Source organism: Rhineura floridana, chromosome 9, assembly GCF_030035675.1.
Source record: "Rhineura floridana isolate rRhiFlo1 chromosome 9, rRhiFlo1.hap2, whole genome shotgun sequence".
NCBI classification, from domain to species: domain Eukaryota; kingdom Metazoa; phylum Chordata; class Lepidosauria; order Squamata; family Rhineuridae; genus Rhineura; species Rhineura floridana.
Window position 1 is genome coordinate 120650277 of NC_084488.1, and position 15682 is coordinate 120665958.

Consider the following 15682-nt stretch of genomic DNA (forward strand, 5'->3'; position numbering starts at 1 on the left):
GCGTGGGGTGGGGGGAGAGGGTCTCCTGGGTATATAATCAGGGGTCGCTCAAAGCTCATTTTGTGCTAAGAATATCGGTATAGCAACATTGGACATTTTTGGATGATCTAGGCATGTAGGTCTGGCACAGAAACATCTGGACAATTGCAGTTTTGGACAAGATTACGCTGCATCTCCGGTTCCTATGAGGTAATGCACAACCAGAAACATTTATGTCCATATGGTGGAGATTTATGGACTATTCTACACAACAAGCTCTGCATGACCAACTCCCCCCAGCATTGAAAGATATCTGGTGTTCATGATCACTCAAGCTGGTCCACACACTTTTTGTGTTCATCAAGATTTTTAGTTTTATACTAGTTATTTAACTGAAGAACACTTGCCTGTACTGCTTTTAACCTGTATGATCCTGTAGTATTGTGTATGAGTAGCATCATTATTACAACAATTAGTGACTCTGGGCTGGGGGAGAGGGGCAGGGGTTTTATTTTGGATGGGTTGTATTTCTTGTTGTATTTTGTTTCATAAGTAATAAAAAAGCTTTTTTTTTTTAAAAAAAAGCTTGTTTTGTGCTCTTATTCAGTCTGCATCCATAGTTGCTGCCAACTTAAAAAAATTATATCTTCTGCCTGCAGGAAGAGGAACATTGCGCTGCCAGGGAGGGAGAGCTCCTTGTCATCTGCTGCTGCTGTGCTGCTTCCCCTGGCGGTCACCACCACCACCCTTCCTGCTGGACTGCTGCTATTGTATTTTATTGTATTTTAATGCTATCTAATTACTTGTTCTGTTGAGTTTGCTATTTATTTCTATGTTTTTGTATTTTATGCTGTTTTACTCTTATGTACACCGCCCAGAGAGCCTTTTGGCTTTGGGCGGTATAGAAATTAAATTAAAAAAAAAAAAATCTGCTCCTGCATCTGATTCAATAAAACTTATCAGGTGAAGTTTCCCTCACCACTTTATCTCTAGACCAGGAAAGGTTTAGCCTGATTAATTCCTGCATGCCCAGATGCTGTTAAAAGGGGAACACAGTTGGCAATCCTACCAAGAATTGCAAACAAGGAACTAGAAACCATCTTCAATGTTCATTAAAGGCAGTGTTCAAACTGCTGTGCTTTCTCCATTATAAACTGTAGATGGCAGCTTCTTCTAGTAAATCATGCCTTGAGCACGGAAAACTCAAGAGGTTTACACATGGAAAATCATTTGTAACATATACATGTGCTAAATATTCACCCTCTCATTCTTACTCAGTTGGGATAGAATTAATATTCGCTCACTACTCCACAGTTCTGTTTTGATTAGTTATTGAGCTTGCCATAACAATTACTATTTCCTTTCCCAAGATACATTTAGCTCTGAATCTTTTCTTGTCTCATCTTGACGGGTTCTCTTAACTCTTGAACCCCTTTCGTACTAGCCAGAAAAGCCATGTTTAATTGACTTTCTCTGCACTTTTGAGAAATGTTCGTGCATATGGGGAAAGGGGGAAAATCAATTTGGCAGCAAAACAAAATAATAAAAAAGAGCTGGGTTTTGGAATTCAGGCTTTTGGTTTCATGGCAACTCTCCAGAAAGAGCCTCTTTGTTTGGATTATTAGGCTGATTCATCAGTTTGAGGAAAATCAATTTCACTCTTGCTTAGTGGTTTACTGTATTCTCTCCACACAGCCCTCACCCCCACTGTAGTGCTGGATATAACTGGACTTTTACAGTCGTGTTGTATCATTTAAAGCATCAACAGCTGCAGAGGGAGTGAACACTACATAAATACGATTTGTATTGCACTAGTGGGACCTGCAACATTAAACTGCAGTGTGGAGACTGCCTGTTCAAGGTACCTCATTCCATTTCCCCTCCCATCCATTTTCCAACTTTTTTCTACTCCAAGCCAGCCAGATTTGGTGGCCACTGAACTTGCTCAGGCCCTATTGGGCTATTTATGGAGTTTTCCCCTTATGTATGTGTGTATATATGTACATACGTATATTTATATAAAGTGTGTGTGTGTGTACGCTTCTGCAAACCTTGGGGGTTTACTTGAGTCTGCTAAGGCCTCCTTCTTGTGCATATATGAGCCTGTTTGTCTACTCAGAGACCATCACTTGCAGAGTTTAGATGGCTATTAGCATATAAAGTAATTATTTTATTTATTTATTTATTTAATTATTTGATTTCTATCCCGCCCTTCCTCCCAGCAGGAGCCCAGGGTGGCAAATTCAATACAGTAATATCTCAGTTAACAAAGTAGATACACTCCTGGACTGCTCATAGATGGTGGGGGCAGCTTCTACAGGGGCTTTAAAGGGTGCCTACCCGTGCCCTCTCCCTCCTCTGAATCATATTGGATCCTACCCTCCCCAGCCCTGGGAGAAAGCAAGAGATCTCTTTCATGCAAACCAAACACACAGGCTTGTCAGTTTCACCCTAGGAAAGCAAAGACACAGGCTGATCAGTTTCACCTTTAAAAAGCCTTTGTTAAAAGGAGCTTCATTCCTGGAGGATTTGTTAACTAACCTATTACTGTGTAAGTTTGCTGAAGGTGCTGCATCAGACAGGTACCTTGAAGACAATTCATCCATAACTATTGTCAGACAGCCAGACATGACTGTCTCCTATATGGCAGGGCATATAAAAACGGGACAGCCTTGTATACCGCACTTAGTAAGGCTCCTTTGACACTTTCTATCAAATCCCAAAGATCCGTCTCAAGGGACAATAGGAATGATGTGAAATGTCAAGCTTTGAACAAAACATCTGTCATGATTTGCATTTGTTTTGTTCATTTGATATACCATACAGGACTCTTGGGGAGATGCAACATTGCAAAACCAAGCGTGCCCCACAGCCTGGCAGCCATAAAACAGATAAGTTCCAAAAAATCATTTTTTTTTTTTGCAAGGGGAGGAAGGAAGGATCACAAGAGCAGGTGTAGTTTCTGCATGAAAATGGCACCACTTTGCAGTCATCAAGTGGTAAACATGGATGTGTGAACCAGCCCTTGAAAGCCAGTAGCTGAGTGTGTGAACTGACACCATTGGGGGCAGGGGAAGCATTATGTTTGAGAGACAAAGTTCTTTCTGTGGAGTGAGGTCTGTAGCTGCCCATATGATCACAGCTGAAGCTGAATGTCAAAAAGACGAAAGTAATGACAACAAAAGATTTATGTAACTTTAAAGTTGACAATGAGGACACTGAACTTGTCAAGGATTATCAATACCTCGGCACAGTCATTAACCAAAATGGAGACCATAGTCAAGAAATCAGAAGAAGGCTAGGACTGTGTAGGGCAGCTGTGAGAGAACTAGAAAAGGTCCTCAAATGCAAAGATGTATCACTGAACACCAAAGTCAGGATCATTCAGACCATGCTTTTCCCGATCTCTATGTATGGATGTGAAAGTTGGACAATGAAAAAGGCGGATAAGAGAAAAATCAACTGATTTGAAATGTGGTGCCAGAGGAGAGCTTTGCAGATACCATGGACTGTGAAAAAGACAAATGATTGGGTGTTCAAACAAATTAAACCAGAACTGTCACTAGAAGCTAAAATGATGAAACTGAGGTTATCCTACTTTGGACACATCATGAGACGACAGGATTCAGTAGAAAAGACAATAATGCTGGGAAAAACAGCAGGGAGTAGTAAAAGAGGAAGGCCAAACAAGAGTTGGATTGATTCCATAAAGGAAGCCACAGACCTGAACTTACAAGATCTGAATAGGGCAGTTCATGACAGATGTTCTTGGAGGTCACTGATTCATAGGGTCGACATAAGTCGTAATCGACTTGAAGACACATAACAACAAAATGTTATGTTATGTTACAGTTTATTTCTATGCCGCCTTTTGGCCAAAAAGGCCCTCAGGGCGGCTAACAAAAAATAAACACAAATAAAAAACACACATCAGAAAAGAACAATACAGTTTACAAACATTTAAATAAAAATATTAATATTGTTAAAAAGCAACAGCAACATCTTTCAATGACAATACAATAACAAATGTCATCTTGTCTCAGACGCAATGCTTCTTAATGGAGTTAGTTTGTATGTTCAGCTGCAAGTCATCCAGAGATGTACATGTATGTGTGAAACCGCCCCGTGTGCCTTTGCTGGATCTCCTTGCAGACCTGAACTTACCAGGGTGGTTTATAACAGATGCTGTTGGAGGTCACTGATTCATAGGGTCGTCCCAAGTCATAGTTGACTTGAAGGCACATAACAACAACAATGATCACAATTCTGGGGTGTGCCTTCCAAGATGGCAGTTTTGAAATTTTCCTCTTTCAAAGCCACCCAGGTGGTGGCCATCACTGCCTCTTGTGGGAGTAAATTCCAGAGCTTAACTATACGCTGTATGAAGAAGTACTTTCTTCTGTCTCTCCTGCATGGTCCAACATTCAGACTTCATTGAATGGTCCCAGATTCTAGTACTGCAATTCCTTTCAGCCCCAGCCAGCATAGCCAATGGTCAACAACATCTGGAGGGCACCAGGTTGAGGAAGGCTGATATAGACTGTCACAAATCATGTCAACATCAAGGGGGTGGCATTTTGCACACTAGCTGCAGGAACTTTAGCAGCAGGAAGGATATTCCTGAATAGCTATTAATATGCTTGAAAAATGCTCCTGTGTTTTTTGTATAAGACACCTGAATGCAGAACAGCCATCAATTTAGGGGACTAAATGTTCAAGATTTATGTAGGCGTAGGGGACCCTCTCTCTCTAAAAAAAAAAATCTAGAAAGGAGAACCTTTAGACAAAGAGTAGAAATAGAAGTTTCTTTATTTGTTCTTTATTAAAATACAACCAAGTTCCTTATACAAATAAAGGAATTTTTTGTTGTTTCCAAGAAGCAATTCTTTTATCAAAAGAAAATCATTCACTGAAAAAGAAAAGAATTCATCAACACTAGCTAAGAGGCATGCATTTAAATCCCAACAGAGCAAGTGCAAAATAAAACATAGGCTCTTCTTTCTCGTATTAGATAGATATTCCAAACCCTTGCATTTGGTCACTTTTAAAAAATATGTATTCAGAGTCTACCTCCAGGCCAATTTGGTATGGACCCCCTTCCCATTTTTGCTACAAAATACAGCAGTTAACATGAAACAGCTACATTGCAAGTCAAACAGAGGAACAAAACAAAATCCAAATGAAGGATGAGGCAAGGGTTGGTTGGGGGGCTATTCCAGCCCTGTACCTCCTGCTACCAAATCTCCCAGTATGTTTCAGATTGCCTATGCACAGTATCTTCACCTGGCTAGCACCACAACAGGGCACATGTTTGCAGGATTGGTGCTTGCTGCCTCAAGGAAGAAAATCTCGCCCCCCAAATCCCATGATAATACATAAGCAAAGAATATCCGATCACCCTTATCCTGCCGTGGGTCTTGTTCATTAGCCAGTATCTCTGCAAAGTTCTGGGGCTGCGGAGAGGAAGATTCTCCCCTCCCCATTTCAGTTAAGTACAGACACGTACAAGGATGTTTCAACTGTTTTATGCATGATGGAGCAACCAGAAGTGGACTTAACCGTTATCAGTTATGTTACCCCCACCCCTCACCCTGGAAATCACTCAGAATTTTAGGTGAAGTTACATGCTGTCACCAGGCACCTGGGCATTGATAAAGAAAAAGTAACTACACACACACACACACAATCAAATTGCAATGAATACATTCAGAAAATGATAGTTGAATGAATTGCTGATGAGTTAAGTTGCCAGAGATGGCAGGTGTCAAGGGAATAGGGAGGAAATGAAGGCCAAAAGCCATGTAAGATTTCATCTCTCTGTTAGGTCTCTTGGCTCTGCTCCTAAGAGACTTTTGCCAAATAGGGACTTCAAACATGCCTTTCGGTACGGATATTAGTGCCACATTTCAACCCAGGATTAATGTGAACATGTGATTATTATTATTATTATTAAAACACTCATAGAGAAGTCAATGGAAGCAGACTTTTTCAGTGAGAAGTCTGAAAATAACGTTGATTAAAAATTCAAAAGCACTGGAATAGGACTTTAAATCTGGGTACCAAGCAGTGAAATTTAATCTGTGGCTATTTGCCAAATATTCTTTTGATGAACAAAACTCATGAACTGAAAAACTGTTTCACACTGAAAAGAGGGTGGGGTGGGTGGTGCTGGTAGAAATTAATAATTCAAATTCACATATGCCATTCCATCTGAAAATGTGCATTTTCTCGATACAGAATGTCTGTGTTGTCAGCGTAGGAAACCCATTAACTGCAAGCCCGGGACAGGGGCTTGCAGCAGCTCCTGAGACAGCTGTTGAAAAAAAGAAAGAAAAGGAAACTCCCAGTAATTGCATACATTCAAATACTGGCTTAAAACCCAGAACAGCTGTCTAGCTGAGCCCATAGCATACTAAAATAAAAAGCTGGCTGATTGAGGAAGAGAATGATTGCAATGTAAATATAACTAGAACATGGAGCTGAAAAACTGAACACCTGATTAAGGCTACGTGCACACGATTACCTCAAAGGCCAGCGGGACCCGTTTGTCTGGGCGTGGTTTGAAATGAACCAGCCCCCAGCTGTACACATCTTTACTGTTTGACTGGCATACACCCAGCCCAACTGTGGACCTTTTAGGACCGCCCACAGCAACGTGTTTCCATTGGACACACCTCAAGAGTCGCAACAGGTTGACTGACCAAACAATTTTGAAGTCGGTGTGAAGACGGCTTGAAGGGGAAATGAGTCCAATCTCAAAAATCCCAGATTTTGAATAAAAAGGGGTGAAGTTTGACTGATGTCATGTGCTCCTGGATTCACAGCACAGAGGTGGAGACACAATGAAACCAGTATAACTGCAAGTGTGTCCATAGCCCAACAGCACGCCAAACACTATGATTAGCAACGGGGAACCTGTGGCTCTACAATGTTGCTGGACTCCAAGACCCATCAGCCCTAGACTGCATGGCCAAGAGCCAGGGATGATGGGAGTTGTAGTCCAGCAACATCTGCAGGACTGCAGATTCCTCACTCCTGACCAAGACAATTCTTCAACACATTTATAGACTTTTTTTTATCCTGGCAATTACGCTTTTAACTCAGGACCATGCCTACCTGAGGCTCTTTTACACTGTGGTGCTTCACTGCCAGATTGGACATCTAAGGAGGTGAACTCTGTGCCAAGACCTGTTTGTACAGACTGCAGAACTTGCAATAATACAACTCCCTATTATTTCACTCAGAAGGGTTAGTGGCTAATGTAAGCCCGGGGTCAGGCACATCCATTCTTTGGGGATTAGATGTGCAAAGGTTCCTAGAGTAGTTTATCAATCAATCCGTCTTCCTAGGGAACTCTGGGAATTGAGGAGAATAGGGGGCTTTGTAACAACACTCAGCACCCTTAGCAAACTACACTTCCCAGTATTCTTTAAGGGAAGCCAGGGCTGTTTAAAAGTTGCAGCTTTAAATGTAAGGTGCAGATGTGGCAGAAAGGAATGATTCACACAATTACCACTGGGTAGATGGAAAACAGAGTTCAGCTGTGTTTTACGGAGCTAGTTGAATTTATGGCGAGGAGTTTTGCTAGTGGATCAGTACACTGTCTCCCAATAAGTATACTGCAAGCGCAGAACTATAGTGCTGTGATGCATGGGGGGTGCGTGGGTGGGTGAAAAATGGGTTTCCTATGCTCAGCCATGTTGGGAGCCAACTCTGCATCAGCCTTGATATGTATGACCAAGTGCAGAAGATTAAATCCCATCAGTTTTTGGCATGGCAGGCTCACCGATGCAAGGGGTTAACTTCAGAGCATCTCTGTTGGTTAATGAGAATACACTTTAGAAGGGATCTCAAGCCCTGGTGCTTCTTGGAAGCAGCGCGATTTCTGGATCATCAGGCCATGTCACAACAGGGTGTGCGTCAGCATGGCCAAGGTATTAAGAGTAGCCTATAAGCTAAAGGAAGGCGGAAGATTTAAGAGAGGGCTGGATGTGGTTTGAGAGAGGCCAGCGTTTCTCAGCTAAGTGCCCTCTTGGGGGCTTATGTGATAGAGGCGGCAGCAGGCCCAACCAGCTCTCCAACCAGCATGGATCTGGGAGCTGCCTTTAAATATTTCCCACAATGCCCCTAGTATAATAGCATCGTCCCAGAGCATTGTGGGTAATGTAAACGGAAGCCCCCTATCCTCATCCATCCAGCTGGCACTGATAGGAGTGCTAGAAGAAAAAATTAAGGGGGCTATGGCATGTGTCTGTGGTAGACCCTGCTGAGTTACTGGAGCTCCACAGAAACAGCCTGAGGATGCCGGCTGCTAAAACTGGGGCTTCCTATGATGGGCATGTGTATTGTTCTGCCCCGCTGCTGCCTCCGGTGAAACAGAATTGAGAGATTCTTGAAAAAATAATAGAATAAAAAAGCTGCAAGACCTGTTTTTTGTTTCTTTTACCAGAGCAAAAGCAACAACCCCTCATTCAAAGCACCTTCAACTCTCTCGGGAAATAAATAATCAAAATCACCCTGCAGTTGCTTTCCAGTCTTAACTTTCCATACTTTTTTTTTACCAGGGAATGGTAAACCTGAGATCTCACTTCCCATGGGGTGTGTTTGAAGAAAAGTTCTCTCTCTGCATTTAAAAACAGAGGGGAGGGCATGTGGGTGAGGAAGTCACCTGTGAGTATCGCGTCAAAACAAAGAAACAATTTGGCCTCAGAATGCTCCCGTTTTTGGCAAACTCTGTTTGTGTTATGGGAGGCAAAAGCGTCCCATAATCACAAAAGGCTTTTAGGATCTCTTCAGACAAGCGGAACACGAACAGAGATATCCTCCTCTTCCTCACAGCCATTTCTTTGGCAAGATTGGCACACATACACACACACAAGTCATCTCATCTACAGAATGTATAATAAAAGCATTTGGCATTTACATTCTAGCCGTCTTAACCTTCACAGTCGTTATTAAAGTGCAGAATTTGTTCTGTCTGTGACAGACATGCTTCCTTCACTGGCCTGTTTCCTGGTAACCCAAGTGGAGGTCAAGCAGAAACAAGAGAGAGAAAATGAAAGATAAAACAAAATAAACACCATTTCCAGCAGGAAGGGAGGAAAAACGGCATTGGGGTGTGCGCGCGCAAGGGAACCTCAGCCTCGTTTCCTTCTGAACCAAGACATGTTTTGAGAAAACTCGACTTCTCGTCTGCTACCCGTTTATTCAAATGGAAGACCAATGCTTGAGTGTGGAAGGTTACTGGCCTCTTGGTTTATTTGCTAAGCCACACAGATCTGCAAGTACTGAAGCGCTGGGTGATGATAATAATGGAAAAGAGATGACAATGCATGCCTGAGAAAAATGCATGTCACTAAACGGGGGGGGGGGAGGTATTTTGCAATTAAATCTTAAAAAGCAGGCGTAGGCCTGAGGAAGGGAGAATCATTTTCACAAAGATATCCACGCACATGTCTACTACTGTAGTTCTCAACAAGCTCCACCTGGCTGCTTCACCTGGCACTGGGGCGTTCATACACTATGAATGAATGAATGAAACTTTATTTCATTCACTATCCCTGTGTATAGGTCTGGAACCACCCCCAAGGACCCTACAAAATGCACAGGATCCTTCCTAAGGACCATGGGGTGGAGTGGGGTGAGCACACAGTGACGTTGCACAGGAGTGGAAAACCTAAAAACAAAGTTCACAGGAGAACATCTGGGAAGGCAAAGGAGGCTTCTGCCTGCCTTCTATTTGCACCTGCTGTTGCCCAGTCTCCATTAACCCTTGCACATCAGCATGCTATATAGCCTGTAAGACAGGAAAACTTCTCAAAGGTGTATATTGGGGTTGTACCTCTCTCTCTCTCTCTCTCTGTGTGTTAAAAGCTTCTGTTATCTGCAGCAACCCACAGATTCGGCCAATCACAGATCATTCGTCCCACACACTGGGGTTTATTATTATTAACAACAACAACAACAATAATAATATAGCTTTTACCCTATTTTTCTTCTCTGTTGAACTGAAAAAAAACCTGAGTGCCATTTATAAACAAACTGAGAAGTTCCTGCGTTCATAAGCAGGAGAGGTCATATTCCCAACACAGCCTCATGTGTGCCCTTATTAAGTTGGATGGCAGGCTCCATCAGAGAAATTTGGGTGGCACCACATGCAATGATGAACATGGGGCAGCTGGTGAAAATGGCAGCGTCTCATCTAGTCATTCCCCTGTCCCCCCACCGGGCCTGGTAACATGTCATAAAAATACCCCTAATCTTAATGTCCTCACACTGTCAGTTTCTGCGGCATCGCTACACTACACTTCAATTTCCTACTGCTAGTGAGGAAATTCGTAAGAATGACTTCAAGATACAGGGTATGTTTTACTTGCATGTTATGGTGTGGGGGGTGGGGAGCTCTTGACATATGGCTGCCATTTTGGGTGGGAGCCCCGGGTTCAGTATAACATATCGTGCTATCGTCTGTTTATATGTTTAAAAAACCCCGACAAAACCCAGCTGCTTCATATACAGCTCCCCATTGCCTTTCTGCAGTCATGAAGCTTTTATACAAAGCTTTCTCCCTTCAGTACTCAAGATCCTGAATTTTTTTAATGCTGGAACACCAGTGACAGTATCAGAAATTAGCAAGAGCCATTACCTGCAAAGAATATATGCTACAAGTTGTACCAGCCTTGGCAGAGAAATTCAAAGAGTGGAGGTTGAGTACAAAGGAGAGACCTTGGTTAAAAACAACAGAGAGAATACAACAATATTTGTATATATCACATCTGAGAATTGCCAAGAGTTTTGAGATGTCTCTGCAGATCAAGTCTGGTGGGATTGTGCTGTACGCATTTGAGCCAAGATACTAGTCCATATGCCTTCAGGCCAAAGGAGCAACTCCAGGGATAGTTTCATGTCTTTGGAACGCTCTGTGTGAGAACATACCCTGCGCAGTCAATGCAGTTCATGAAAGCGCATGCCTCCCTTTTGCCCTTGCTCAAAGGCTGCCTGTGTCGTTCTGAAGTCAGCCAACCCCTCTAAGAAGTCTCTGCCAACCTTGTTTTTTGGAACACAACTCCCAACAGTCTGGGGCTGCAGGGAGTTGTGTTCCAAAACACCTTGGAGGGCACCAGGTTGGCAAAGGCTGCATCAAAGGATGTAGGGCCTCCCTGAATTTCCAGTTGTTGCTCTTTGATTGGAGCTGTGATCCATCATTACCGCTGTAGGGCTACTGCAGCCCAACGACACCTCTTTGCTAAGTTGCATTATCAGACGGAGTGGACTGTCTGGCTTAGCCTTATTTAAAAGCCTCCACTGCTGGTTAACACAGAGCTGGTCTGCGCACCACTTTGGACTGCAGTCAGCTGTGCGTGTTTGTGGACGTCTGCACACGTGTGTGCCAGCCGTGGTTTGAGCCCAGTTCCTGGGGAGGAGGGTGCAAGGAGAGAGACATGAGAAAGTGCTGAAACATGAAGAGGTATAGCCCTCATCTGCTGTTTGCACAGGCCAATCTGGAAGGGTTTGATTGCACTCTAGGGTTGCCAGGTTCATGGCCTGAGACTGATCCTGTATCTTTAGGAGAAGAGAAAGCCAAGTGCCGGTGTTCTTGCAACACTATAATGGGAAAAACCACAAGGTGGAATTCTCCCTTCCCCCTCCACAACTTTTAAAGATACAGAAGACCTCTTGGTTGCCAGGCCCGGCCTCCAAGAAGTCTTCTGTATCTTTAAAGGTTGTGGAGGGGGGAGGGAGAATTCCACCTTGTGGTTTTTCCCATTACAGCGTTGCAAGAACACCGGCACTTGGCTGACCTTCTCTTCTCCTAAAGATACAGGATCAGTCTCAGGCCATGGACCTGGCAACCCTATTGCACTCAGACTATCTACATGTGTAGGAAACGTCCAGACGCTGCTGAACTACAACTCCCATCATCCCTGGCCGTGTTTTCTGGGGCTGATGGGAGTTGCAGTTCAGCAACGTCTGGAGGGCCACACCCGATCTACAGACTTAACCCTCGTCAACCAGCAGATGGGGTTCAGGCGTAACCCTGCTACCTTTCATCGTATCTAGCATGCTGAAAGTTCTTCAATGCTCAGCTATCTTTCCTGCAAAAGTTTTTTTTTTTTTTTAATAAACCTTGCATGGCAGAGGAACATTGGGGGAAAATTTGACAGTGATCTGTAATACAATATGGATTTTTTCCACAGCACTTTAAAAAGGGGGGGAAGGGAGGAAAAATAGGGCGACGACACAAAACATGCACGCACACACACTCATGAGATAAGTAGGAGCCACACTATATAAAAACAGACATCAGGAGCATTAGAATTCTTCCAGAAATATAATGTAATGCTTTGCAGGGGGAAATGAGAAGGTAAACTACAAAACTGAAACCATGGCAAGACAAGCAACAGGAATATGGCTTAGGCAAAAACCAACCAACCAACCAAACAAAAAATAAAGCCTAAGCTGCAATGCAAACCCCAAACCCCAATGTTGACTATGTACTGTACGTTAAAATTAAATGCCGAGAGCAAAAAAAAAAGAAGCGATGGGGTAAAGCGCTAAGATTAAACTGAGGAGCGATTGACAACAGCAGGAAGCATCAACGAGGAAAGGAAAAGGGTGAATTAAGCAGTATGGAAGAAGAAGAAGAGAAAAATGTAGTTTATCATACAGTACAAGTTAACACTGATTGCACAAAAACCCTTTCAGTCTCTGGGAAAAAACAGGCATCTAATACCCAGGACAATTATATTCAAAATATATACACAAATCTAGATTAAATATGTATATATGTACACATTAGTACTCTGTACACAGAGGAGAAGGGAAGAGGAATTCCACCAAATGTTTCAGTGCCTGCTTCAAAAGTGTTGCCATTGTGCAAATCTACATTTCCAAGTTGGGGTCCTCTGCAAAACAGCAGCCTAAAAGAGGGTTTGGTTAATTCCTACGTGTCCCTGCTTCCTGGATGAAAACAGAGTTTCCTCGCTGTGCGTGAATCCTTTGCTGACCGCTGACAGAATACGATACAGAATTTCCAAAATTTGAGTGAAATCTGTCCCAACCTTGCTCTCCGTTGATCTTCTGGTGGCAGCTCTTGCCCCTCAACTTGGGAGTGCTAGAGATGAGTAGGTGACCGACTGACACCAGTTGTCCAACAGGAGAAGCTGTTTACTTGGAGCAAGCTTGGCTTACGAACTTGGAAAACTGCAGTAAAGGGGCCAAATCGACCCGGTAATTCTGTCAAATAAAAGAAAGGAGTGGCCTGCTGTTCCTCTTGCAGAGCAGCACAGTTCAGGGGGAAAAGGGGTGTGTGTCAAAAAACGTGTATAAAAAAGACAATATTTTCCCCTAAAACAAAGAATGGCTTGGCGATTCCAAGCACTTGTCTTTGGGATTTCCATAAAGCACGCTTGACTCTCAGCTCAGAAGACCCCTGGTTCCCCCTCATCCCCCCCCCCAGCCCTCAAGTTTTGGGCTACAACATGCCTTTGAGTAGTTGGTGCAAGGGGTATGGAAAAAAGTCACAGAGGTTCATAAACAACCGACTTCCAACAAGTTAACTCAGCCGGGCGACAGATTCCTTCCGATGTGAAAAAGCTGCTGCTGCGAGGGCCAAGGGTCGTTCTCCCCTAGTGCTCAGCATCCATAGCATCCAAGTATTTTGCTTCAATGATCCTGGGGAGCAAGTTATACCTGGGCAGAGGAGGAGCAAGGAGGACAGTGAACTTCAGGCCACCACTGAACAGGACATTGCTCTTTTGGGGCCCGCAACAGTAGCTGCATCTAACGCGTTGCGTTGTAAACTCTATGGGAAGCTGCCTGGTGGATTCATTGCTCCGTTGACATCAGAGCCACCAGCCTCCACTGAAGCAGCCTTATACTGACTCAGAGCATTGGCCTATCTAGCTCAGTATTGCCTACGCTGACGGGCAGTCACTCTCCAGGATCTCAGGCAAAGGCCTACCTGGATATTTATGTATTTATTACATTTATACCCTGCCTTTGTTTCCATGATAGAAACCCAAGGTGGCTTACATACGGTTCACAAACGGTCTCCCATCCAGGCACTGACCAGACCTGACCCTGCTTAGCTTCAGCAGGGAGCTGGCCTCATGTGCCTTCAGACCATAACCTGGGATATGGCTGGGAATCAAGCCTGGGACCTTCTGCATGCAAGTGAGCAGTGGTCTTTCCCTTAAGACAAACAAAAGGTTGCAGAGCATCTGCTTTGAATGCAGAAGGTCCCAGAATAATCTCCAAATGGGAACCTAGGCAGATGACTTATACTGCCTTAGGCCTTACCCCAGCCTGCATCTGTGTTGGAACTGCTTTTTAATATATTTTTTAAAACTTCTTTTTAATGCTTTCAAAGCTTTTTTTTTTTAAAGTTTTTAAAGATGTTTTGTTTTAATATGTTTTTAATGGTTGTTGTATTTTAATATATTTTAAAGTCTGTTTTTATGATGTTTTAATGTGTTTTTAGTTTTGCCACCCTGGGCTCCTACTGGAAGGAAGGGCAGGATATAAATCAAATAAATAAATAATGAATATTGGGTCAGGCCATTGGGCCATCAAGTTTACAATTTTATTATGTACGTGTTTGAGTTTATTTTTGAAAGCCGCCCTGAGTGCCCTGTTATAGGGTAGAAGGGTGGGATAGAAATATTTTACAATAAATAAAATAAATAAAAACGGCCACGCAGCTACATTTCGAGAAGTCTCTCCTTTTAAAGAAGCAGCTTGCAACTGGGCAGATTCTAAAAAAATAAGAATCCAAAACCATTATCACAATATACAGGCAAAAGACCAGCAGCCAAGGCAGGCCAACGTGTTACAAGGGTATCTTGTGGCAACAGAGCCCTAATTTGCTCCAAAGTCCTCATCAGTAATTAAAAGGTGAGCAATCATGCAGAACCCTCTTCGGGAAGGGCCTTAGCTCAGCGGCAGAGCATCTGCCTTCCATGCAGACGGTCCCAGGTTCAATCGCCAAGGGCATCTCCAAGTAGGGCTGGGAACATCCCTTGCCTAAAAACCTGGAGAGCTGCTGCCAGTCAGTGTAAACAATACTGAGCTAGATGGAGCAATGGCCTGACTCAGTCTCAGGCAGTGCCCTAGGTTCCCCTTGGGAGGGCATTCCACAATCATGCAGAATTTGTTCAGTTTGCCTGTGAAGTGGTCTTTGGGCCGCCTCCCACCCTGATCACTAGGTCTTACTGCCAGAGAAGCCTGCTGTTTGGCTGCCAAAGATTAGTACAGCTATTCTTGTGGCACAACACACAGCCCAGAGGTGGCCGCGTAATTAGCCCTGGCTGGTATTTTAGTCATTATTTATTTATTATTACCTTTACATCCAACCTTCCACCAAGAAGCCCGAGGTGGTTTACAAGGTTCTACCCCCTCCATTTTATCCTCACAACAACCCTGTAAGGTAGGTTAGGCTCGGGGGGGGGGAGAGAGATTGACCCAAGGTCGCCCAGTGAGCTTTGTGGCTGAATGTAGATTTGAAACCCTGGTCGCTCAGCTTTTAGCCTGACACTCTAACCCTGGCATGAGGAACCTCCGGCATTCCAGATGTTGCTGAACTACAAATCCCATCATTGCTGGCCATTGGCCATGCTTGCTGGGGCTGACGGGAATTGTAGCTCAACACCATTGGGAGGGTCAAAGGCTCCCCACACCTCCTCTAACCACTACACTATGCTAT

General features: G+C 43.7%; 1 protein-coding gene across 8 annotated transcripts in view; it reads right to left on the minus strand.

Moving 5' to 3' along the window:
• Positions 1–12291: 12291 nt before the first annotated feature.
• SLC4A11 (solute carrier family 4 member 11) overlaps positions 12292–15682 on the minus strand; it is a 202550-nt gene continuing 199159 nt past the window's right edge. For all 8 annotated transcript variants that reach the window (XM_061583520.1, XM_061583521.1, XM_061583517.1 and 5 more), the window contains one exon: positions 12292–13671. In XM_061583520.1, coding sequence (XP_061439504.1) covers positions 13608–13671 — 64 coding nt within the window. In that variant the 3' untranslated portion in view covers positions 12292–13607. The remainder of the gene's footprint in view (positions 13672–15682) is intronic.